Genomic DNA, 24,443 nt, shown 5'->3' with positions numbered 1-24,443 from the left:
TTGTTCTGGAGGTCCGTTCTTAACCTGAAACTGTTCTTAACCTGAGGTACCACTTTAGCTAATGGGGCCTCCTGCTGCCGCCCGATTTCTGTTCTCATCCTGAAGCAAAGTTCTTAACCCGAGGTACTATTTCTGGGGTAGCAGAGTCTGTAACCTGAAGCGTATGTAAGCCAAGGTACCACTGTATAAGTGGAGGAAGAACAAGCAGCCCAAAAGGGCTGCTTTCAGGCTGCTCGTTCCTCCTCTGCTGCCGCCGCCAGCAGCAAAGGTGGAGGAGGAAAGAGCAGCCTGAAAGGACCCTCACTCGAGTATAAGCCGAGGGGGCCTTTTGCAGCATTAAAAACGTGCTGAAAAAGTTGGCTTATACTCCAGTATACGGTAGATTGATTTTTGCGGAAGCTGATCTGCCCCATATTGTGAGAAGGCTCATAGCTCAGCTATGGCCTAAAGGGACGCTGCCTCCAGCCTTGGAGAGCCACAGCTAGTTGTAGTCACAGATGGGCCAAGGGCCTCGTGGCAGCTTTGTGTGTGCTTGTTCAAAAAAAATATTACCACCTTTTTCTCCTCCCGTTCTTCCAAGGAGCTCAGGGCCGCATAAACAGCACTTGATAGAATTTGGTCTTGGCTGAAGTCGAGCTTAGCAATGAATCTCCACTTAGAGCAGCACCTTTTATATACCCTGAATGCGATCACATGGAGACTTTGCCTTTAGGAAAACGAGGACGTTTATTAAAGGAAATACTTGGTTGATAGAACTAGGATATTTTCATCTAACTAAGGTGGGGGGTGCAAAGAGCCCTGCTTGTTCTTCTGTCTCTGTAGGGGGAGGGAGGGAGGGAGGAAAGATGTCTCATCCCCCAAGGTTGGGAAGGCAGAAGTGAGAACAGCAGCCCTAAGGGTACCAGTCCAGCATCAGATCTGCACAGGACAGGAAGGTTGGAGAGTCTTCTCTCAATCTTCTTTACCTCCACCTTAATACAAGATGAGTTTGTTTCCCAGGACTTTCAACAAGTCCTCTCTTCCCTGTTTTCCCCCCTGGGCCTCACTCGATTCATTTTTTTCATTTCTTTCGCAAAATGAACTCACCCCTTAAAATCGAGTGATTAACACGAGAGTGACTGCGAAAGAGCTCTCAAAGGGGGGCGGCATCTGGTATGAGGGCGACCTCATGCTATTCTTTTGCCAGGCACTAAGTGTATAGGAACAGAACCTAGAGAAACCCAAGTGTGTTCCTGCTAGAACCTCTGTTTTGCTGGAAAGCCTCAATGTTACTTGAAATATTTCCTTTTAGGATGCCACCCGTATGGCCTCCGCTGGCTGCCTGGCAGAGCTGTGCGCGTTTCTGTCGGAAGAAGAACTTGGCAGCGTTCTCCAGAATCACCTGCTAGGTATGCTTTGGCAGGGGGTGCAGAATGATTCCCAGGAGCAGAAAAGGTGTCCTCTCAGCTTGTCACCATAGAGTGGTCCAGACCTGGGTGGGGAAACAGTACTGTCTTCTCTGTCCACTAAGGTAAAGGTAAAGGTACCCCTGCCCGTATGGGCCAGTCGTGACCGACTCTGGGGTTGCGCGCCCATCTCGCTTAAGAGGCCGGGGGCCAGTGCTGTCCGGAGACACTTCTGGGTCACGTGGCCAGCGTGACGAAGCTGCTCTGGCGAGCCAGCACCAGCGCAGCACACGGAAACGCTGTTTACCTTCCCACTATAAAGCGGTACCTATTTATCTACTTGCACTTAAGAGTGCTTTTGAACTGCTAGGTGGGCAGGAGCTGGGACCGAACGATGGGAGCTCACCCCGCCGCGGGGATTCGAACCGCCGACCATACGATCGGCAAGTCCTAGGCGCTGAGGTTTTACCCACAGCGCCACCCGCGTCCCTTTCTCTGTCCGCTAGGAGGCTGTAAAAATTATTATGATTGTTGTCATTGTGCATGTAATGGAGTGCCCCAGACCTCAGACTGGGTGGCATGCTAGGGGTTGAGTTGGTTGGAGTGCCCTGGTTCAGTTCTTAAGTTACGGATTTTAAATTTACACTGGGAAAGCTTTTTCAGGCCATTGCCCCCTCGCTTGCACAAACACATTCCCAGTGCCCCCTACCCTCTAAAAAAAGCATTGTTCAAAATAGCAGTTTCCACAACCCACTAAGGAAGATAATAACACAATAAAATTCAAAAGAGTAACAATTAATTGCACATTTATTCAGTATGCAATTAAGACTATTTAGTTAACTTAACAAAATTGACAAACTTGATCACTGATTGATTGAGTTTATATACTGCTCTATACCAGGGGGTCTCAGGGCATTTGACAGAGTAAAATCAAGATATAAGACCACAAAATACCTAATAAAAATAAAAACAACCCAATAGCCCCCCCCCCCCATTTTAAAAGGGCATAGGATGTAAATCGGATCAACCAAAGGCCTGGTTAAAAAGGAACATTTTTGCCTGGCGCCTAAAGGTGTATAATGAAGGCGCCAGGCAAACTTCTCTGGGGAGATCATTCCACAGACAGGGAGCCACTGCAGAGAAGGCCCCGTTCTTGTGTTGCCACCCTTCAGACCTCTCGAGGAGGCGGCACACGAAGGAGGGCCTCAGAAGATGATCTCAGGGTCCAGGTAGGTTCATATGGAAAGAGGCGGTCCTTGAGGTATCGTGGTCCTAACAGCTATTCAAAGTCAGATAGCCATTTACACCTCCTGTGACCCCCCCTGCCTCTTTGTGCCCCCTTCAGTAATCCCAGGGGGCAGTACCACCCAGTTTAGGAACCATTGTTTTAAAATGATTGGCATCCTGAAAATACAGGTGCCATCCAGATTTGCGGGGGAGAGGAAGTGTTGCCCTGATGCCAGGCTCAGAAACTCTCTTCCTTCACTCCTGCAGCGGACGTCTCTGGCATTGACTGGATGGTGCGGCACGGGCGCAGCCTGGCGCTTTCCGTGGCTGTCAGCGTGGCCCCCGGCAGAGTGTGCGCCCCCAAATACAGCAACAGCGTCCATGAAATGATCTTTAGCAATACTACTGCGGATCGGGTAAGCGTCTCCTTCCAGCATGGCTGTCGGGTGTTAGGCCTTAAAACCGGGAGGCCCTGATCTGAAAGACAAAATGAGTACCGCCTCGAGGTTGTGAGGTCCAGTGGCAAGGAGTTCCGAATGTCACTTTCCTGCTTCTTCTTCTCCAGATCCCAATCGCGATCAGTGGCATCAGAGGGATGGGTTTCCTGATGAAGTACCACATAGAAGCCAGTGGGGGAAATCTGCCCGCCAAACTCTCCAACCTCTTCATTAAGGTGAGCCCCTTTCTGAATGTATAGACTTTGCTGGTAATCAGAGATCTGCTTTCCAGGAACCAGCCAGATGTGGTTTGGATGAGCACAGGACTGTGGCCTGTCCTTTGCTGGCTCCTTCCTTGCTGTGTACAAAGAGCCTGCATGTAAGACCTAGAGCAGAGTGGTCCGATGCACGGCCTGAGGGCCACATGTAGCCCTTGACGCCTTTTTCATGGCGGACCGCAGCAAAATTTGACACCCCAGCTTTGGGGAAATGTGGGGGGGGGGGCTCTAGGACCCTGCCAGAGCCTCATGCCTCCTTCCAAAAGCCTGGCACAGTGTTTAATCCAGCTTTGGGAAGGCAGCATTGAGGGTTGAGGGGGGTGTCAAATTTTGACCTCGCTCTCCGCCCCCAACCTAGCAGAACAAGGCAGTGTGCAGCCCCCCATTTCCATGTTGAACTACTCTTGCAGCCCACTTGGTATAAAAAGTTAGATTGTCCTGCCCTAGAGCAAGAGGCTTGAGCGATACCAGCAGGTTCTAGGAACCTTCTTCATTGTGAGATTTAGCGGGGTGATGTATGAGTTTGCTTGGGGCCAGGATGGGGAGTTGGGAGTCCTGGGTGAGAGCCAGGAGGCCAAGAGGTGCCGAGTGTGTCAGAAGAAGGAAATTGTATCAGGATACAATGAAGTCATTTGTATTATCCCCTAGCTATTGCCTAGGAGAGAGGTCTTCTCAGTGGCTGCTCCCAGACTTGGGAACTCCCTTCCACTGGAGGCTAGGCTGGCCCCTTTTTCGTTTTCCTTTTGCGGGCACACAAACACTTTTTTCTTCTGACAGGCCTGTTGCCACCACTGACTGTTTTCTGACGGCAGGTGTCCTGTGACTGTAATGTGTTTTCACTGCTTTTAATTCTGAATTGTAACTTGTAAATATCATAATTCTTTCTAAGGACAACCTGTAGTTGTTTGTGTTGAATTGTTTTGTTAGTAAAAATTAGCTTCTTGTTCGGAACTGAAGTTTGTGTGTGTGTTTTCCCTTGCAGTGTCTTCAGAATCCATCCAGCGACATCAAGTTAGTGGCAGAGAAGATGCTCTGGTGGGCCAACAAAAGCCCCCTCCCTCCCTTGGATCCCCAGACCATGAAGCCCATCCTCAAAGCGCTTCTGGACAATACAAAAGACAAGAACACCAGCGTCAGGGCCTACAGCGACCAGGCCATCGTCAACCTCCTGAAGATGCGAGAGGGCGAGGAAGTGCTTCAGGTATTGGCCCATCTTGGAGGAGGAAGTCAGTTTCTCTTCCCCCTCTCCCCTCCCTTCCTCACGCTCTCTACTAATTGGCAGAAGCATCTTCTTCCTAAGTTGTAAAAATCTCCCACTCCCGGTTCTGTGCTGGTGGTAACGCCAGCCAAGCCCTTTGTAGTGTGTGACCTCTGTCCTCTCTGCTCACCCCCTTGATACGGAACTGTGGACCTCCATTCCCCCACCTCCAGCTACCCCCTCAGAATGACGCCGCATCGCGGTGTCACATTGTTTAGGGATGATAATTATTTATAATTTCTATGCTGCCCATCTGACTGGGTTGCCCCAGTCACTCTGGGCAGCTTCCAACAAATTAAACCACTGTAAGACACCAGACGGACGCGGGTGGCGCTGTGGGTAAAAGCCTCAGCGCCTAGGGCTTGCCGATTGCATGGTTGGCGGTTCGAATCCCCGCGGCGGGGTGAGCTCCCGCCGTTCGGTCCTAGCTCCTGCCCACCTAGCAGTTCGAAAGCGCCCCTAAGTGCAAGTAGATAAATAGGTACCGCTTTATAGCAGGAAGGTAAATGGCGTTTCTGTGTGCTGCGCTGGTGCTGGCTCGCCAGAGCAGCTTCGTCACGCTGGCCACGTGACCCGGAAGTGTCTCCGGACAGCGCTGGCCCCCAGCCTCTTAAGTGAGATGGGCGCACAACCCTAGAGTCGGACACGACTGGCCTGTACGGGCAGGGGTACCTTTACCTTTTTACTAAGACACCACACATTAAAAGCGTCCCTACGCAGGGCAGCTTTCAGTTGCCTTCTAAACGTTGTATAGTTATTTACCGTATTTACTCAAATCAAATGCTCACCTTTTTTGGCTAAATTGCGCCACGAAAATTAAGGTGCGCGTTAGATTCGACGGCACATTTATGTTTGTGTATTCAAGCTTCTGAAAATCGAGGGGTGTATTAGATTTGATGGCACATTAGACTCTAGTAAATACGGCCTTTCCTTGACATCTGATGGGAGGGCGTTCCACAGGTCTGGTGCCACTACCAAGAAGGCCCTCTGCCTGGTTCCCTGTAACCTCACTTCTCGCAGTGAGGGAACCACCAAAAGGCCCTCGGAGCTGGACCTCAGTGTCCGGGCTGAACAATGGGGATGGAGATGCTCCTTCAGGTATACAGGGATAGAATGGAAAGTTCTGCTGCTGCCTGTTCAGAAATGTTTGCTGCCTCCCCAGATTCCTAACCGCTGCTTTCGTTTGCCACTTGTAAATTGGACGCAGAACAGGAGGAAGAGGGTTTTCACTTAGCCTTAGCTTTAATAGTGCTGATTGTGGTCCATTTGGGCAAACAGGGCACTGCCCCACCAATCCCCACCTGCCCTTAGCCAGTCCCCCACCCGCCTACCTTCTTCTTACAACCAGTCAGAGGGTGGCTGTGCCCATCCATGGCTCTAGCTCCACCTATTGCTGATCTCCTTGCTTTCCCCCCTGCCAGTCCCAATGAGCATTAGCTGCCGCCATGATGAGCCACAGAAGCAGGCTTCGTGGCCACCTCCCACCTCCCACACCACACACCCTTTCCTCTAATAACAATTATTTCCTGCAGTCCGTCTCCAAGATCCTCGATGCCGCCAGTCTGGAACTGCTGAACGAGAGCTGCCGTCGATCCCTGAAGAAGCTCGCTAGCCAGGCCGACTCCATTGAGCAGATTGACGACACGATCCTGACGTGATTTTCAAGGCGCAGAAGGGAGAGGTGGCCCTCCTTACCCATCACTGCATCAACATTACAGCTCAAAACACCAGTGGAAATGTTTTCATTTTCGAAAATGCTAAATTCTGATGGGCGCTTATGGAAAACAAAGAAAAAAGGGCTTCCGGAGTATTTTAATAAAGAAGTAAACCAGAATAGCCTTAATAAGAGTTCTGATAGGTTAAGTAAATAAATAAATAGAATTTGGCTCCCCCTACTTTAATTTTTTTTTTTTAACACAGAATTACATGGTGAAGGAGTCCTATCAATTGTGAACCGGTAATTGATAGTTGGTCCTGTTGTGAATCTCCCTCCCCACCTTTGTGTTAAAGGAGCAATTCCCACTCTGTGTAAGTGGAATTAAAGAGTTCTGTGGAAGTTGAGCAGTTTGTTTTGATGTACTGCTGATTTGCTGTTGTTGTAGCTCAGGGGGCTGCAAATTCTGTAAATCAAAACTTAATTTAAAGAGCCTCAGAAATTAGAGGGGAAAGGGGGATGAAAATTAGGCTGTTTGGGTGGCAGTTTAATAAAAAGCTTTGAAACGAAACTGTGGTGCTAAAGCATTATTTGCAGATGCGCACTTCAGCACGGCACAGATATGGCTTGCTGTAATTCATTAAAAAGAGCTACTTGTGGTTTTCTAGAATCCAGTGATGTGCTTCCAGGCTCATAAGGACTTTCACTGGATAGTGAAATCATTTTTAGCAAATGCCTTAGCAAGGTTTTCGTTTTCCTCTCTGTCGGTTGGTGAGATCATGAGCACTGACCTTTGAAATACCACCAGCCCGGCTTAAAAATCACGTGCAAGGTTGTTCGGTAAGATCCTCTCTTGTACAGAAGATGGCAGTAGGAGACAAGGTGTGTTATCTGATGAACGAGTAAATCCCATCTGCAGATACTGGATCCCTAAGTGGAAGCTCAGTATATCATAGAATTGTAGAGTTCAAAGGGACCACGAGGGTCATCTAGTCCAACCCCCTGTAATGCAGGAGTCTTGCCCAATATGGGGCTCAAACACACAACCCTGAGCTTAAGAGTCTAATGCTCTACTAACTGGATGAGAAGCCTACTGCTAAAACAATTTTTTTAATAATTCAAAGCATACAGAAATAACAAAACATTTGCAAATGCTGGCATTGGTCTGAAGCCTCAGAACTGCCCCTTTCAGCAGAGAGAGCTGATCACCACAAGTAAAGGGATCCACTCCCTTTCAGCAGAGAGAGCTGATCACCACAAGCAAAGGGATCTGCTCCCTTTCAGCAGAGAGAGCTGATCACCACAAGCAAAGGGATCTGCTCCCTTTCAGCAGAGAGAGCTGATCACCACAAGCAAAGGGATCCGCTCCCTTTCAGCAGAGAGAGCTGATCACCACAAGCAAAGGGATCCGCTCCCTTTCAGCAGAGAGAGCTGATCACCACAAGCAAAGGGATCTGCTCCCTTTCAGCAGAGAGAGCTGATCACCACAAGCAAAGGGATCTGCTCCCTTCACTAAACTGCAGGTTGCCACAGGCACGTAATTCCATGCCTCCTGTCCCAAATTAAATTAAACATCTAAAAGTTAAAATGGCTTTGGCTGTTCAATTCTCTTCCTTGTCATTTTGAGCCTGCAGCTGCAAGCGATGGTGATGCAATTCCAAATGAACCTTTCTGAGAATGAGCAATTCCAGCCTTTTGAGAGGGTTCTAGAGTGTGGCCCTTGGGCCCTCGCCACGCATCATTCCAGGCGTATGAGCAAGAGTACAGTTCTCCAAGTAGACACTCCAGGTGTCGGCTTCATCCAGCTCTTTCTCAGCACGTGTCTGATTTCTTTTTTTTATATATATAAAAAATGAAGCCTTTGTCCTTAGTCTTTTCGACCCGGCCCTTGCGGGGAGGGGGGCTTTCAGCATATCGGTGGAGCGCTGTGTGCTCGCTTAGGGATTGTCACTCGAGACTGTAACCATTGTTTGTAATCGTCCATGGGCATCTCCACAATATATTCACGCAGGAACTAAGAAAGAGGCGAGAGGGAATGTGTGACAGGTTGTAAAGGAGAAACATACAGGCCACAGAGCAGGAGTGAAAAACCTTTAGCCCAGGGGCCAAATGTGGCTCTCTAGGGTTCTCTATCTGGCCTTAGTAACTAAGCCCTCACCTGTCCTGCTTTGCACCTTCCTTGAGTGCTTCTTGCCTGGCTGGAATTTGCTCTTGAACTCTGATAATACCATTCTGGTTTGTTTTTTTGTTCTGCTGTTTACATGCATGAGGTTGTTGCTATACCTTTGCATGTATACATCTTTTATAAACAAAAATCTCCAGGAAGAGCACAATGGCAAGTGTTACCAGCCTCGGCCATCGTGCTTCACACCGGGCAAAACGGAAGTGTCTGCTTTTTTCAGGGGGGCAACAGGCAAATGCCCATTTCATTTCCTGAAATAATAAGAGTGAGGTCTTGCGCAAAAGTGATGAAGAGGTTTTGCACAAGACCTGGAACTTGCATCCTTTTTAAAAACAGCCCAATTAGGAGCGATTAGGCTCCACACTAGTTTCCCCACCATCTATTGGGTGGATATCTTATAGGAACGGGTCCTCCTAACCAGGTTACTGGAAGCCAAATGGGCAGCAATTGGTGGAATTGGCACTGGTATTGTTTGAATTGCCGGAAACAAAACGAGTTTGTGGTTGAGGGACAAGTAAGTGGAAGGTGGGTTTGGTAGTGGTACATCATTCCTGCTGCAATGTCACCCTGGTGGGAGATCTGGCTTACGAGCTACAAGGCTGGACTCTGGACTCCAGGGAAGGTGAGGGTTCCCTTTGCCTCTGCTGCTATAGCCCTCTAGCTGCACCTCCACTAGTTCAGCAGCAGGGGAGAGTTGTAGCTCAGTGGTAGGGCAACTGCAGAAGATCCCAAGTTCAAATCCTGCTGTCTCCCAAGTAGGGCCCTGCCTGAAACTCTGGAGAGCTGCTGCCAATCAGTGTGGACATTACTGAGCTAGATGGGCCCAAGGGTCTGACTTGGTAAGAGGCAGCTCCTGCGGTTGTTCCCTGCAGATCCAAATCACACTCATCTAGTCATTTGTTCAGGACTGGTCAGGAAACTCTCCTAGTTGCAGATTTACCTCCCTTCAATACCTTGTCAGTCTAAACAAGTAAATCCAGCACAAGGTGAGTTAAATATACAATTGAGGGCGAATGTAGGGTGTGTGTGCATCATCTTCCCCCAAATTTCCTTTTTCCTTTAAACCTAAAAGCAGATTCAAGAGGCTGTGTGTATAAACAAGAAAAAAACACAAGGACCCTTGGGCTCTTTTCCCACACAAGGTCGTCCCCCTCCTCTCCACCTGCCAAAATTGCTTGTACCCAAGGAGAGGGGTGTGTGAGCAGCTTCTAAAAACAAGCCTGCAGGACCACGGCACTTATGTGAAAGGAACTGTATTGGATATCTTTTGTTGGATGTTCTCTGTTCTCATGCACCCGGAGGCACTCGAGACAAACGGGAAATAGTATTCCTCTGCTGTCCAAGACTCCCCCTGCCCCCTTTTGCCTCGGGTGGTTCTTTAGCAAACTCAGGTGTTCTCCTCTCGAGGTGGTACTGAAGCAGCTCCAAGCCCGCCGCATCCTCAATTACCTAGGACAGGAGACAGAGCCCAGAGGAAGGGGGGAGTTGTAGTCCAACAACATCTGGGGACCCAGGGTTAAGAAAGGGGATCTGCTTGGCCACAATGAGCACAGGAAAGATGCTGGACTTGATAGGCCTTTGGGGGTATATTTTTCATCCTGGGAGTTCAATGGTGCACTATGTGAAATTGTCCATGCTAATCTTACCCTAGATCAATTCCACTGTGCGACCCTCCTTGAGCTTCCAGGATTTATATAGAGAGAGGAGAGGAGGAAACGCCTCTCTCTCAGCTCTCTCCTTTGCAAGATGTCAATAATAACGCTGACCGATCTTGCAGAGGCTTTGTACCGATTGCTCCAATAAAACAAACGTGGAGCCCTCTGAGCACGTTTAAAAAGGTAATCTAAATCATTCTGGATAGAAGCAGAGGCCCGCAGAGCACAGCATCCCTCCCAGAAGGCCAAAGATTTCTTACCAGGATCCTTGAGCTAGAGCCTAATGAACTGAATTTGTTTTCTCTCGTCATGGAGAAGCTCAGGGATGAGCAAATCTGCCTTGGGCTCTCTCGGCCCTTTCGCATCTCTCACCTCCACAGCTGCGCAGATGTCCGGAGAGCAGATTTCCCAGATCCGAAGCTCCCCCAACACTTTCAGGAAGGTAGGCGGCCGGATGCGCAAGTCCGGATTCCTCGCAAACCTCTCCAGTTTCTTTAGGACTTTCTGGGTACGGTGGTCTCTCTTGACGTCATCTGGGATCCTGGCCAGCAAAGTGGAGAACCTTGGAACAGATACGAAAACAGGCATTTCAACGCAAGTGTCCTGGACAGCTTGTGGTGAGCTGTTAGGCCAGTGTTTCCCAAACCTGGGTCTGCAGCTGATTTCGGACGATAATTCCCATCATCCCTGACCACTGGGGTTGCTACCTAGGGATGATAGGAGTTGTAATCCAGAAACTGCTGGAGACCCAAGTTTGGAAAACATTGTGTTAGGGTCTTCCAAGATGGCATTTCCTCCACAATGTGATGGAGAGCAACTGTATGTCAAACAGTTTCTTTCCCACCCACCAAATGCCCATGACAGGTCCGCAAGGTGGTGTCTTAAGGCTGCAAAATCCTAAGATGGGAAATGGCAAAACCTATCCAGCCATATCCACCTGCCTACTGGAAACTGAGATGGTAGGGCAGAACTCTGCCCACTTCCTGGTTTTAAAACACCTTGTCCACCGTTTTTGCATATTGTTATCCTGCTGGAATTTTTTTTTACATGCCTGCTGCTCACTGAGAAGCGACTTCCTGTGACTGCTCAGATTCCTGGACTCCTGGAGGTCACCTGTAAATGCCTCTGTGCTTTCAACTGCCTCCTGACAAGCCAGAAACTTTGGGTTTTGTTTTTTAAATGCAAGTGCCAAGGTTCTTAGGAAGTTGGCTCCTGATGCCAGTACCTTGTTTTGCACTCTCCCCATGGCAAAGCGCTCTGGTTTTAAGCCCCTTTACCCGTTTCCTCACCAGTTCTCGGACTCAGCGTCTTGTTCCGGCTCCGTCCCCACCATCGACTGCCTCATCCGCTCGAGATCTTTTCGGAACTTGGTGATGCGACTCAGGCACAGGTACTTCCTCGTGCTCTTCTCTTCTCGCCTCCTGCCAATTTAGCTCACGTGTTGTTGTTTTTTAAAGTGAACCCTCTGAGCAACGTGTGATTGCCAGCTCCCACCCAGCTGCAAGTTCAAATCTGCCCTGTTCTGGGGACAGGGCCATAGGGACGCAGCACAGGCAGGGCTGAAGCTGGGAGCCGCAGAGTAAAAACGGGAGGGGTTTTTAGCGGGGATGCAGGGGGACAGTTTCCCTAAGTAGTAGCAGTTGCCAGGACATTACCCTGTTTGCCTCTACATAGTCACACTGTTATTTCGGACATTGTGATATATCGGTGCATCATAATGTTTAGGTGGCGATATATCACGATGTCGATAACCAGACAATGCCCAGCCCTAGTTCTGGGCTCGGGCTCATTACCAAGATGGAAGACGAAATATGATTTACCTCTCTAGGATGTCCAGTTGATCGTGCAGCCTGAAAGCAGACTCGTGGGCCACCTCGTGGAAGATATCCTTCATGTTCTGGAAAGTCTGCTCTTTCCTTTTAAGGAAGAGGCTAGAGGCGAGAGAGGCAGAGGGATAAACCCACAGGCTCCAGATCTCTAGACAGGTGGAAGAAGGGTAGGCCCAGTTTATCTGCCCAAGCTGGCCAGTTTGGGAAACGGACCTCTCTGGGGCAAACAAAAGGGCTTGGGTTGGAAAACCCTCCCCTTGCCTGAGATTCACAGCAATGGGTATTCAGATGCACACCGCCTGGGACAATGGAACTGGAAGAATATAGTTAGCAGCCACAGATAGCTTGATCCTCCATGAATTGGTCTCATCCTCTCTTAAAACCATTGCCACACCTTGTGGGAGAGCGAGTTCCATACTATATACTATAAAGAATGGGAAGAAGCCCATTCTTTTGTCAGCCCTGAAACTCCCACTGTTCAGCTTCACCGGACGGCCTCTGATTCAGCTCCTGGGACAAAAAAGTTCCCTGTCCTATGTTTCTCTCCTATGCTAACTCAGCTGAACAGCCCACTAAACCCCCTGCTCTAGAAACAAGTATGTTGAGAGGTCACCTTCATCACCTTACTTTCTGCCACTGAGACTTCCCTGGGTGTGTGTGCAAACTCCTCCCGTGGGTGATGTCAGAGTTTGTGGGAGGAGCTTCTGCACAGCCAGAATAGAGTCCATCTTATTGACCCTCAGGAAAGAAGCCTACCTCCGCACACCTACCTTTGAGGTTTGTTGAGCTGCTCAGTGGTGTCTTCGTCCGAGTAGGTCGCTGTCACCGTTTTATCTTCTCGGACAGTCACTGTCATCGAACTGCAAGGAACAATGACAGCTAACAATGGAGGGAGAGCAGGTCTGAAATCAGGGGGCTTCTGTGCAAGAACAAGGATACAAAAGTTTGCGGACCCAGGATTGTTAGCTTGAGGAATCCAGTCTCGATTACTCAGGCAAAGAATCCCGGAGCGCTTCTCTCATACACGATTGCTCTTGGCACCTGTCTCTTCCAGACATCCAGAGTTAGGACTCTCAAGTACTTGAGGACCCGTGCTGCTGTTTTGCAACGAGTGCAAGTCCAGAGTTCAAATCCTACCAACACTTCAGTTTCAAGAGAACGGCCTGCAAGTTCTGTTATGTACAATGGAACGTCACAGAAAACACGATTTAAGTTGCTCTGAAAGAATATATTGGAGCAGGGGTCTGCAACCTTTAAGACAAAAAGAGCCACTTGGACCCGTTTCCGAAGAAAACAACAACCTGGGAGCCGCAAAACCGGGAAGGTGACGTAGGGACGGTGCGTGACTAACGCACGCACCGCCCCCATGCGACATCACAGCCAGTACAGCGCCTGCCACAGTGGGGAGTGTCGGGGCGCACAATGCGCCTCCTCCCCTCGCTAGTATCCGCCCCGGAGCCGCAACAAAGGTGTAAAAGAGCCACATGCGGCTCCGGAGCCATGGGTTGCAGACCCTTGTATTGGAGCATTTCAAGTCTTTTGTCCCAGTACGTGGACAGAAAATAGAGCTAGCTGAAAGGCAGCACATGGAGAGCTAGCTGCACTGATTGTAGCAAGGCATCCCTAATTAGTATTATTAGGTCATTATGAGATTGTTCCATAATCCTAGGATGATGCTGAAGGCACCCTGGCCTTCTGAACTTGCCACTACAGTGGTACCTCGGGTTAAGTACTTAATTCGTTCTGGAGGTCCGTACTTAACCTGAAACTGTTCTTAACCTGAAGCACCACTTTAGCTAATGGGGCCTCCCGCTGCTGCTGCGCCGCCGGAGCACGATTTCTGTTCTCATTCTGAAGCAAAGTTCTTAACCTGAAGCACTATTTCTGGGTTAGGGGAGTCTGTAATCTGAAGCGTATGTAACCTGAGGTACCACTGTACACGGTTGCTCCCCCTCCCTACCTCTTTGGCCTCTGCTCCCCTGAGGTCTCCTCTTTCGCGACTCCTGTGCTGGTCTTCTCTTCCTTCGAGGACGAAACTGAGCTGAAAAGCAAGACACTCGGATTTACCAACAATAGAGGAGTGGCAGACAAAGATGGTGGAATGTGTGTTTTACGCAAAATTGCATAAAAAATAATAATCACAGAGTTGGAAGGCACCTCAAGGACCATCTTGTCCAACCCCCCACAATGCAGGAATTCTTTACCCAACATGGGGATTGAACCCACAACCCTGCCTCCTGTGCTCTACCGACTGAGCTATCCCTTGAGATAAATTTGCATTAAAAAATACTGGCGAGTTTTCATATGGACATTTTTTAAACACACACACACACACACAATCTAAAAACATTTCAAAGCAACCACACTGACTCATGGTATTGCCATTGCACCCATAATATTCACACTAGAGCTCCTTTGAACATAAGATCTCAGCTGCTCATCCTGTTCTTGCAGTGGCCAGGCGGGATGCTCTGTGGCTTCCAGCAACTGCATGAAGAAAAACTGTGTCTGAATTGCAGCAAAACCCACAGAAATAAATGATATGTTCAGCTGCATCGCTGCCATGTGCACCATGCTCCGTCGCGTTCTCTTGCAGAGTCCCTACCTTTTGCCCTTCTGCCCAAATGAAAATTCGCTCTCCAGCTCACGTCTCGACAGTATGGTGTGCGAGCTGCAAAATAAGGAGCAGAAACTGAGTCTAGCACATGACCAGAATGCAGGGACTGAAGCAAAAATGCAATGAGAAATGCCCCCCCCCCAAATCTGGCCTCTCTTTTGAGATACACAGTCATCCGATCCAATTAACAGGTATAATTTTCCGCAGTTGTCCAATCGGGGCTCTCTGGGTAGGGCCTTTGGAGGAAATTGGGGAGATGGGAAAACTCTTAAGCCACACTCACATCATATGTGAAGGACAATGCCACTTTAAGGATAAGGATAAATTTATTGTCATTGTCCGTATATACACAGTATACACAACAACGAAAATCAAACACCCACCCAAAGACCGGGTTCACATACACATTTGCACGTATCTCCAACACTCTCATCCTATTCAGACATAATCTATAAAAACATAACATAATCCAGAATATAACATAACCTATTAAAGGCATAACATAACCTAAAACCTATCTCATTCCTTCCTACTCCCTGCTTGCTATTTCTTGCAACTGGCCCTGAGATCATTATTTAGTGCAATCAGAGCTCTTGGATAGAAACTATTCAGAAGGCGTGTGGTTCGTGTTTTCATTGTCCTATATCTTCTGCCCGAAGGCAACAGTTCAAAGAAGTTGTGAGCAGGATGGGTGGGATTTAAACTTTCATGGCTTCCCCCAAAGAATCCTGGGAGCTGCAGTTTGTTATGGGTCACTAGAAGACACCCCGCTGCTGTCCCAGAGCTACAATCCCCAGAGTTCCCTGGAAAGAGGGATCAGCTGTTGAATGACTCCGAGACACGTAGGCCCACGAGGCGGAAGAGAAGTTTGCTAATAACTCTTAGCACCCTTGGCAAAACAAGACTCACAGAATTCTTTGAGGGAAGCCGCGACTGTTTGGATTTGATATCCCGCTTTATCACTACCCAAAGGAGTTTCAAAGCAGCTAACATTCTCCTTTCCCTTCCTCCCCCACAACAAACACTCTGTGAGGTGAGTGGGGCTGAGAGACTTCAGAGAAGTGTGAGTAGCCCAAGGTCATCCAGCAGCTGCATGTGGAGGAGCAGAGACGCGAACCTGGTTCACCAGATTACGAGACTACCGCTCTTAACCACTATACCACACTGGCTCTCAGGGACTGGGCAGAGGAAGAAGAGGAGGAGGAAGAGGAGGAGGAGTTTGGACTTGATACCCCGCCTTTCACTCTCTCTTTATACTGTGACCCCGTCCGCTTCTGCAAAAGGCCCGACGTACCAGCCGTGTGTCAAGTTCCAAAACATATTTTCTTTGCTAAAATTCTTCGCCACGTCTTCGTGTATCATCTGAAGCAGCGTCTGCAGTTCTGAGAAGAGGTTGGGGGGGGGGGAGGCAGGTGATATAATAAATAAATTCTGGAGAGGGGTAGCCGTGACAGCCTAGAGGGGAGTCGCTGAGCTCTCCGGGACTCACGGTAGCACATCGGCTCCTCTTCTTCCCTGGTTGTCTTGCTGAAGATGGACTCCATCTCCTCCCCTTCCTTGGCGCTGTCGGAAGGGGGCTGGGCCGCTTCGTCGTAGATGGGCGACAGGGAGCTTGTGCTGGTCAGGGTCGTTTTGCTGTGGGGAGAGGAGATGCTCATGGTGGAAGACCTCTTGGGGATTCTCCTGCCCCGGTACTGTCCTTTCTGGGTGTATTTTCTGCTCTGGAGAAATGCAACAGAAAGCCCTTAAGAGGCGGTGCCTCATCAGGATGGACCTACTGTTTGACAGAGACATACACACACACACACAATTCCACAAAGTATTAGGAAAACATGGGAAACCGATTTAGGCACCTGGCTTGAGGATGAACAAAGGGGGAGAAAATGTGGTCAGATTTGCCATTTTGGCACGCATTCAAGGAGGTGCTTTGAAGATGCTATTCTGCTGGGACCGGACACTTGTAAAAAATTCCATATGTTATAAAACTCCAACAATACTATGGCGGAGAAGAGGATTGTTGCTTTGCCTGCAGTGGGATTGCCCGATAGGTCAAATTTTTTGGAATGAGGTCTTTTTTGAACAAGACCAAATCCTCTGCTGAGACCTGATTCTAGCACTCTTCTTGACCGGAAGGAGAAATAATCGTGGAATTCAATACAGAGAATTATTGGCTACGTTTCTGGTTGCTGCGTGGATGGGATGCTCTCCCCAGGGAAGTTTGCCTGGCGCCTTCATTAGACACCTTTAGGGGCCAGGCAAAAATGTTCCTCTTTAACTAGGCCTTGGGCTGATTGGCATCCAATGCCCTTTTAAAATGTGTTGGGGAGGAGGGAGGGATTATTATGTTGTTCTTGTTTTTATTATGTATTTTGTATTTCCATATTGTGATTTTATGTTGTGAACCGCCCTGAGCCCTGTGGGTATAGATTGGTATACAAATTTAGTAAACAACAACAACAGCAGCAGCAACAATAATAGCTAGTTGTTGGAAGGGGGGTTCAGAGCCCACCAATGATGGATGGTATAAAAACAAGTATGAGGGGCTGGTGGGGTGGAGGCGCTGAGCCTATGTGTAGTGGCATCCAACACTCACTGCAGAGCCATAAGGCAAGCCTCAGTTATCCCATCTGCAGTATGGAGACAATGACAGCTACCCAGTATAGCACTAAGTAACCACCCCACCAGAAAAAGAATTTACACTCCTCCTCCAACCACACATGCCATGGAAACTGTTCTGAAGAGCTGGCGGAAAACCCCAGAACCCCAGGGAGGGTGTCAGGAATGGTGATTTGTTTTTTTAAGGCTCTAAACAAACACTAAACAACTACAGTCATACCTTGGTTGTTAAACGGAATCTGTTCTGGGAGTCCGTTCAACTTCTGAAAACGTTTGACAACCAAGGCACGGCTTCCGATTGGCTGCAGGAGCTTCCTGCACTCAATCGGAAGCCACGCCAGACATTTGGCATCCAAAGAACGTTCACAAACTGGAACACTCACTTCCGGGTTTGCGGCGTTCAGGAGCCAAAACGTTCGAGTCACAAGGCGTTCGAGATCCAAGGTACGGCTGTATTTGGAAACTGGCATAAACCGATTTACCTTTGTTTGCAAGAGAAAGTGCTCCCATCGAGCCTTCACCGTCTTTTCTTTCGCGATGACTTTCAAGGAACTTTTTGCACCGCCGTACTGCCTAAGGGGGAAAAATGAAGGGGGCGAGCTTTCAGTGGCTACACCCTGGCTTTTATTCCAAGCCCCTTTTGGCACCGCTGAGACACAACTGACTCTTAGGCCTAGCCACAGATTCTACATCCAGTGGCAGGACCCAGTCATGGAAAGTGCCCAGCTTCTGGCTCTAAACACATGCAGAGTGCTTTTCTTACGGCTAGTGGCCTGTCCTCTCTTGAAAGTATAGAATACGGAATTTACAGCTGTGTAGCCTTCTAAATGGGACACGGATGGCGCTGTGGGTTACACCACAGAGCCTAGGACTTGCCGATCAGAAGGTCGGCGGTTCGAATCCCCGGGACGGGGTGAGCTCCCTGCTCCTGCCAAACTAGCAGTTCGAAAGCATGTCAAAGTGCAAGTAAATAAATAGGTACCGCTCCGGCGGGAAGGTAAACGGCGTTTCCGTGCGCTGCTCTGGTTCGCCAGAAGCAGCTTAGTCATGCTGGCCACATGACCCGGAAGCTGTACGCCGGCTCCCTCAGCCAATAAAGCGAGATGAGCGCCGCAACCCCAGAGTCAGCCACGACTGGACCTAATGGTCAGGGGTCCCTTTACTTTTAGCCTTCTGAATCCTTGGCTAAATTCTTCAACCCAAGCTCATGGGGTGATTTTTTGCATAGTTTACTCACAGGGTGAAGCCACACTCAACCCCAACCAACAGAGGAGTTGCTCTACTCTATTTTCAGAGCCACCTGCCCATTTCCAAGGTATATCCATTTCCATCACCTGGCCTGAAGGCACCAAGACCCACCTGGGATTCCAGCATGTCATCACAGGTTTCATGCTGCTGTTGGGATCCAGAGTCAAAGCTTCCAAGAGCCAGTTGAGGGCGCACAGCTGCCGGAAGATGGAGTCGCTGTCAAAGAAAAAGAGAGAGAAAGGCAGATGGTGAGTTGATTGGCAGATGGTGGGGCTGATTGGCAGAGGGGGCGGGCTCAGGGGCTGCAGGGCTTGTGAGTTTTGAGAGGGGGAAATGGTCCACAAAGCAGAGAACTATGCAACCGGGCTTTGGGCTTGTGGTCCTCAAAACAGAAGTTTAACTAGATATAACAATAATAAATTCCTTAAACCCCACCCAACTGACTGGGTTTCCCCAGCCACTCCAGGCAGCTTCCAACAGAATATGAAAAACCCCACAGCAAAAAACTTTAAAAACTTCCCATACAGTGCTGCTTTCAGAGGTCTACAGAAAGTTGTACGATTGTTTATCTCTTTTGGCATTTTGATGGGTGTTCCACAGGGCAGGCGCCACTACCGATAAGACCCTCTGCCTGGTTCCCTGTAGTTACACTTCCTGCAGTGAGGGAACCGCCAGAAGGTCCTCAGAGATGGATCTCAGTGTCTGGGCTGAATGATGTGGGTGGAGACACTCCTTCAGGTATACTGGGCCATTTAGGGCTCTAAAGGTCAGCACCAACACTTTGAATTGTGCTCGGAAACATACTGAGAGCCGATGTAGGTGTTATATGGTCCTGGCGGCCACTCCCAGTCACCAGTCTAGCTGACACATTCTGGATTAGTTGTAGTTTCAGAGTCACCTTCAAAGGTAGCCCCACATAGAGCGCATTACAGTAGTCCAAGCGAGAGATAACCAGAGCACGCACCATTCTGGCAAGACAGTCTGCAGGCAGGCAGGGTCTCAGCCAGCATACCAGAAGGAGCTGGTAGACAGCTGCCCTGGACATAGAATATATGCTAAACTCTCTTGCAGGTACTGTTCAAAGGAAACAAACTCTCTTCCTTTAACCACCTGCTTAGCACCTTCATGTTCCATACGTGGTTATGATCCCCCTTTCCCCAGGGGAACAAATATAAAGGAGCCCAAGTCCCCTCTGAGCATGTAAAGAGAGCCTTCCCCAGACCAACAGGCAAACTGCAAGTGGTCTCTGAAAAGAAATGGCATGCAGAGAGTCGGAGACTATTCCTGACGTTATTAACGCCTTCGAACGTACAAATGGGCATCGGGATGCTTTTCCGACAGCAGGCCGTTGTAGACGGGGGTGAAAGGTCGGACAATTTTCTTCTTCTTCTTTTTCTCCGTCTCTCTCAGAAAGGGACATTCTGTTAGAAAGAAACTTGGGGGTGGAGGGTGGGGGGAGAGAGAGACAAAGAGACAGAGCTGTCAGAAAACAAAAGCACAATCTGTTCTAGACAGGAACTGCGTATTGATCTGATTTACACCCACTCCTGGCACTCCTCGTCCTTTCTGAAGAGCACCCTGACCTGCAAAATTAGCACCCCCATAGACATTTACAACTGCGGAGTCCTGTACAAGGAAAATGTCATAATAGCAAAATCACCCTCCTCTTTGGTCTCCTGCATGCTTAACAGCTAAAGATGTTCCTTTAATGCAAGACTGGGGAATCTTCTTTTAAAAAAGCTGATTTATATTGTGAAAAGTGTCTCATGTGCTTCGGGCACAGAGATATTATCATAATTCCTTCTAATACTGATTCAAATTGTGCCATGCAGAGCCTCCACTTGTTCCCCCATACTAATGTCCGGTCTGTGAGCGCCATTGCGTGTATACCCTAAACCCATGTGCAAGAGAGGCGTTCAGGGGCAGAGAACACGCTCTGCTTGCCAAAAGGTTCGATCTCTGGGTAGGGCTGCGAGGAACTCCGGCAGAGCTGCTGCCAGCCCGTGTAGAAAATGCTGAGCTGGGTGAGCCAATGGTCTGATTCGGCATAAGGAAGCCTCCTATGATTGGTCAGGGGTAGAGCATCTGTTTTGCAGGCAGAAAGTCTGTGACTCGATCCCTGGAATCTCCAAGTAGGACTGAGCTCCTAGAGGGCAGCTGCCAGACAGTGTAGATGACACTGAGCCAAGAATCTCACTTGGTGTAAGGTAAAGGTAAAGGACCCCTGGATGGTTTAGCCCAGTCAAAGGCGACTATGGGGTTGCAGCACTCATCTCACATCAGGCTGAGGGAGCCGGCATTTGTCCACAGATAGCTTTCTGGGTCGTGGCCGGCATGACTAAACCGCTTCTGGCGCAACCGGACACCGTGGCGGAAGCCAGAGCGCACGGAAAGGGCATTTACCTTCCCGCCGCAGTGGTACCTATTTATCTACTTGCACTGGTGTGCTTTCGAACTGCTAGGTTGGCAGGAGCTGGGACAGAGCAACAGCAGCTCACCCCGTCATGGGGATTCAAACCACCGACCTTCTGATCGGCAAGCCTAAGAGGCTCAGTGGTTTAGACCACAGCGCCGCCCGTGTCCCACTTGGTGTATGTAGGGCTGCCATGCATCATGGATCTTAGACCTAAGTCAATCGACAAGCCCCGGTTTTTACTTTTTGAAATATGGCAGCCCTAGGTTACATGGCCGTTTCTCACACTGTCTAAAATGTCTGGAGGGCATCGCATTGGCCAACTCTGAGCTAGTCAACCGTGCAAACAGGTGTGTGTGGATGATCTCCTGAGACGCCGTCAGCTCAGCTCTCAATCGAACCTCAGGAACCCGATGGCGCCACTTAGAGGTCACATTTGGAAAAAGGAAATGGCTGTTAATAGATTAAGAGCCTCGAAGAACACCTACTCAGTCAGTTCTTCATCCCCTGAGTCTTCATCGGAGGACGAGGATGATGGGTATTTCGGCGGCTGACAGTCAGTCCTCTGCCTTTCCTGCTCCTTCCACTCTTCCAGCCTGGTTGCCTCCTGCCTCTCCAGAGTTTCTCTGCGAAGCATATGGAAGTAGCCCCGCCCGATCTTCACCGAGTTGATCAGATACCTGTTAAAAATGGCGGGAGGTCAAGCACTGAAGTGATGGCAAAGCTACCAATATGGAGATACATTATTCCCCTCCAGCAACCCTCCAGAAGAATTCTCTGTCTCTCTCAATTTCTGCAAAGAGTAAAAGAGCCCATGTTGAAAGAAGTCCAGGACCCAAAGGATTATGGGTTGTCTCAGAGGCCTTCCTCTTCCTCATTCCTGTCAGGAGAACTTATTTAATTCAATTTTTTAAAATTTAGATCTTTGTGAACACTAATCGCAACCCCGAAAGTGCAGTAGTAGGACGTTACATCACAACATAAACAGGGCAAACAAAGAATCAATAATAAGGAAAAGAAACGGTGACGCGCCAGAATAAAGCAATACATTACGAGCTGCAGTGGTTGGTGAACGTTGAGCATCACAGTCTATCGTAGGGCTGGGTGATACATCAATACATCGTCCAAAAATGGTTTCGATATTGGTTTCATAATTTTTAACCTGGCAGTATATTGCGAATCATGATGTTTGTGTGTGTGTGTGTGTGTGTGTGATGCAAAAATCGGCTTGCTGTAAAAACCATGAAGCCAGACAATGCCTCTACATAGCTCCATCCTTATTTCAGACATTGTGATATATTAGTATAGCACAGGCATGTTTTGGGACTACAACTCCCATCATCCCTAGCTAACAGGACCAGTGGTCAGGGATGATGGGAATTGTAGTCCAAAACATCTGGAGGGCCGAGTTTGCCTATGCCTGGTATAGCACAACGTTTAGCTGATGATATATCACGATGTTGAAAACCAGATATCGCCCAGCCCTAAATAGTAGGAAATAAGATCCTACTGGATGACTTAAAAGCATTCTGGACCCTCCATCCCCCTGGAGATACACGATTTTTGTGCATTTTTTCCCATGGTAGCCAAAGTCTGTAAGTTATAATACCACACAGCCAAATGCGGATTTTTTCAAGGTTTCCCATTGCTGGGCTGTTGAAATCCCAGTGGCAGCGAAAATCCAAATCAAGAGCTCTTCGGAGTGACAAGCTGTCTGTCCACATATTGACGAATGACAGTTGTGGGGAAGCCTGAGCAGGTGATTTAATTGTTTTGGATATTTCTTAATATACTCGGGACCGGAATAATGAAACCTGATGGCATTCCCACCAAAGGTGGAAGGAAGTCCCTCAGAGCCCGCAGGCCCTCCAGCAATCTTGCGTTGATTGCGACGCGATAGGAAACATCTGCACAGGTGCGCAATTGCCATCTGTGCTGCCAACTCCCTCTCATATAACGAAAAGGATTTATAGGAATTCGCTAACCGCCGTGATTACCATTCAGATTCCTGTACTAGAACTGATGGACACCCTGTACGCCTAAACACAGACCCTTTATGGAAGGTGAGCTATTGAATTCCCTATTCTAGCCCACGGGTAGGTAAACTAAGGCCTGGGGGCTGGATCTGGCCCAATCGCCTTCTAAATCCGGCCCATGGATGTTCCGGGAATCAGTGTGTTTTTACATGAGTAGAATGTGTCCTTTTATTTAAAATGCATCTCAGGGTTATTTGTGGGGCATAGGAATTCATTCATTTTATTTTTTCCAAAATATAGTCCGGCCCCCCCACAAGGTCTGAGGAATAGCGGACTGGCTCCCTGCTGAAAAAGTTTGCTGACCCCTGTTCTAGCCCATAATGGAGGAGTCTGAGAAAGGAGGGTTACTCCGAGGAGCACATCATCCTGACCCAAGTGTTGGACTACCTAAAACAGCCTTTGTCAACCTTACATGCCTACAGACATCTGGCAGGCTCCTTCAGTCTGCTCTTTCTGGCGCCTGGCAAGAACATTTTCGCTTAGGCAAAGCCTACGCAGACATATTGAAAGTTGCCATGTGTTTTAATCTGGCCACTGCTGAATTTGATTATTTTTGGTCATTGCTGAATTTCATTATTTTCTGGAGGTTTTTAATGGCTGTGCTTAACTGTTTCTTTTAAGATGATTTAATCTAAACTCTTTTTGTAAATTGCTTTGAGGTCCATTATTCATCACAGAATCGTAGAGAAAACCATAGAGTTGTACAGCTGAAAACGCTTGCAGCATTAAGATAAATTCAACAGTGTAAATAAGTTTTGATGGATGTAATAGTGGAATACTGAATGGTATCGTTTTTTGTAAAATATGCAGGGATTTATGATATATAAAATGAACCATGGAATAAGAAGGGAAGACACTGATATCTTAAGGATACAAAAATGAGTACTTTAAATTGTAAAACAAAATTATTACACACACACACACATGTATATATATTGAGAAAATGATAGAGTTGGAAGGGACTGCGAGGTTCATCTAGTCCAGGGGTCTGCAACCCACGGCTCCGTAGCCGCATGTGGCTCTTTTACACCTTTGCCGCGGCTCCGGGGCGGATACTAGCGAGGGGAGGAGGCGCATTGTGCGCCCCGACACTCCCCACTGTGGCGGGCACTGTACTGGCTGTGACGTCGCATGGGGGCGGTGCGTGCATTAGTGCACACACACACACAAAAAGGTAACTTGTTAATTTAACGTTTATTTCTATGAGGAGGAATAATTCTGAGGGGTCAAACAAAGAAATAATAAAAAGTGACAAAAAAGTTATTTTTATAATGACGAGTTTTGCGGCTCCCAGTTGTTTTTTCTTCGGAAACGGGTCCAAGTGGCTCTTTTTGTCTTAAAGGTTGCAGACCCCTGATCTAGTCCAACCCCTGCAGTGCAGATTATTATTATTATTATTATTAATTCCTCATTGCATTTCTGTCCTTTTCTTCAAAGGAGCTTAAGGTGGGAAACGCTCTTCTCTCCCTTCCTCATTTAATCCCCACAACATCCCTGTGAGGCAGGTTAGACTGAGAGGCAGTGACTGGCCCAACATCACCCAGGGAAGTTCATGGTCAAGTGGGGATTTGAACCGTGGTTTCCCAGGTCCTAGTCTAACACTCTAAC

The 24,443-nt window shown here is 48.5% G+C and overlaps 2 protein-coding genes across 3 annotated transcripts in view; one reads left to right on the top strand and one right to left on the bottom strand.

Annotated features, from left to right (window-relative positions):
• The window catches only part of GCN1 (GCN1 activator of EIF2AK4), a 75,932-nt gene extending 69,122 nt beyond the window's left edge, over nt 1-6,810 (top strand). For both annotated transcript variants that reach the window (XM_028709264.2, XM_028709263.2), the window contains exons 54-58: nt 1,292-1,388; nt 2,880-3,028; nt 3,178-3,285; nt 4,310-4,528; nt 6,118-6,810. In XM_028709264.2, the coding sequence (XP_028565097.2) occupies nt 1,292-1,388; nt 2,880-3,028; nt 3,178-3,285; nt 4,310-4,528; nt 6,118-6,243 (699 nt within the window). In that variant the 3' untranslated portion in view covers nt 6,244-6,810. The remainder of the gene's footprint in view (nt 1-1,291; nt 1,389-2,879; nt 3,029-3,177; nt 3,286-4,309; nt 4,529-6,117) is intronic.
• Nucleotides 6,811-7,330: 520 nt separating this feature from the next.
• CCDC60 (coiled-coil domain containing 60) overlaps nt 7,331-24,443 on the bottom strand; it is a 51,244-nt gene continuing 34,131 nt past the window's right edge. Inside the window, exons 4-16 of the mRNA XM_028709267.2 lie at nt 21,288-21,479; nt 19,699-19,821; nt 18,498-18,602; nt 17,621-17,711; nt 16,012-16,243; nt 15,817-15,904; nt 14,511-14,576; nt 13,866-13,946; nt 12,676-12,765; nt 11,897-12,007; nt 11,366-11,497; nt 10,449-10,638; nt 7,331-8,253 (exon numbers count right to left, since the gene is read on the bottom strand). Of these exons, the coding sequence (XP_028565100.2) occupies nt 8,146-8,253; nt 10,449-10,638; nt 11,366-11,497; nt 11,897-12,007; nt 12,676-12,765; nt 13,866-13,946; nt 14,511-14,576; nt 15,817-15,904; nt 16,012-16,243; nt 17,621-17,711; nt 18,498-18,602; nt 19,699-19,821; nt 21,288-21,479 (1,609 nt within the window). The 3' untranslated portion in view covers nt 7,331-8,145. The remainder of the gene's footprint in view (nt 8,254-10,448; nt 10,639-11,365; nt 11,498-11,896; nt 12,008-12,675; nt 12,766-13,865; nt 13,947-14,510; nt 14,577-15,816; nt 15,905-16,011; nt 16,244-17,620; nt 17,712-18,497; nt 18,603-19,698; nt 19,822-21,287; nt 21,480-24,443) is intronic.

The sequence above is a fragment of the Podarcis muralis genome, chromosome 16 (genome assembly GCF_964188315.1).
Source record: "Podarcis muralis chromosome 16, rPodMur119.hap1.1, whole genome shotgun sequence".
Taxonomy (NCBI): domain Eukaryota; kingdom Metazoa; phylum Chordata; class Lepidosauria; order Squamata; family Lacertidae; genus Podarcis; species Podarcis muralis.
The sequence above is the reverse complement of the archived record's forward strand: the minus strand, read 5'-3'. Positions and strand labels throughout refer to the sequence as shown.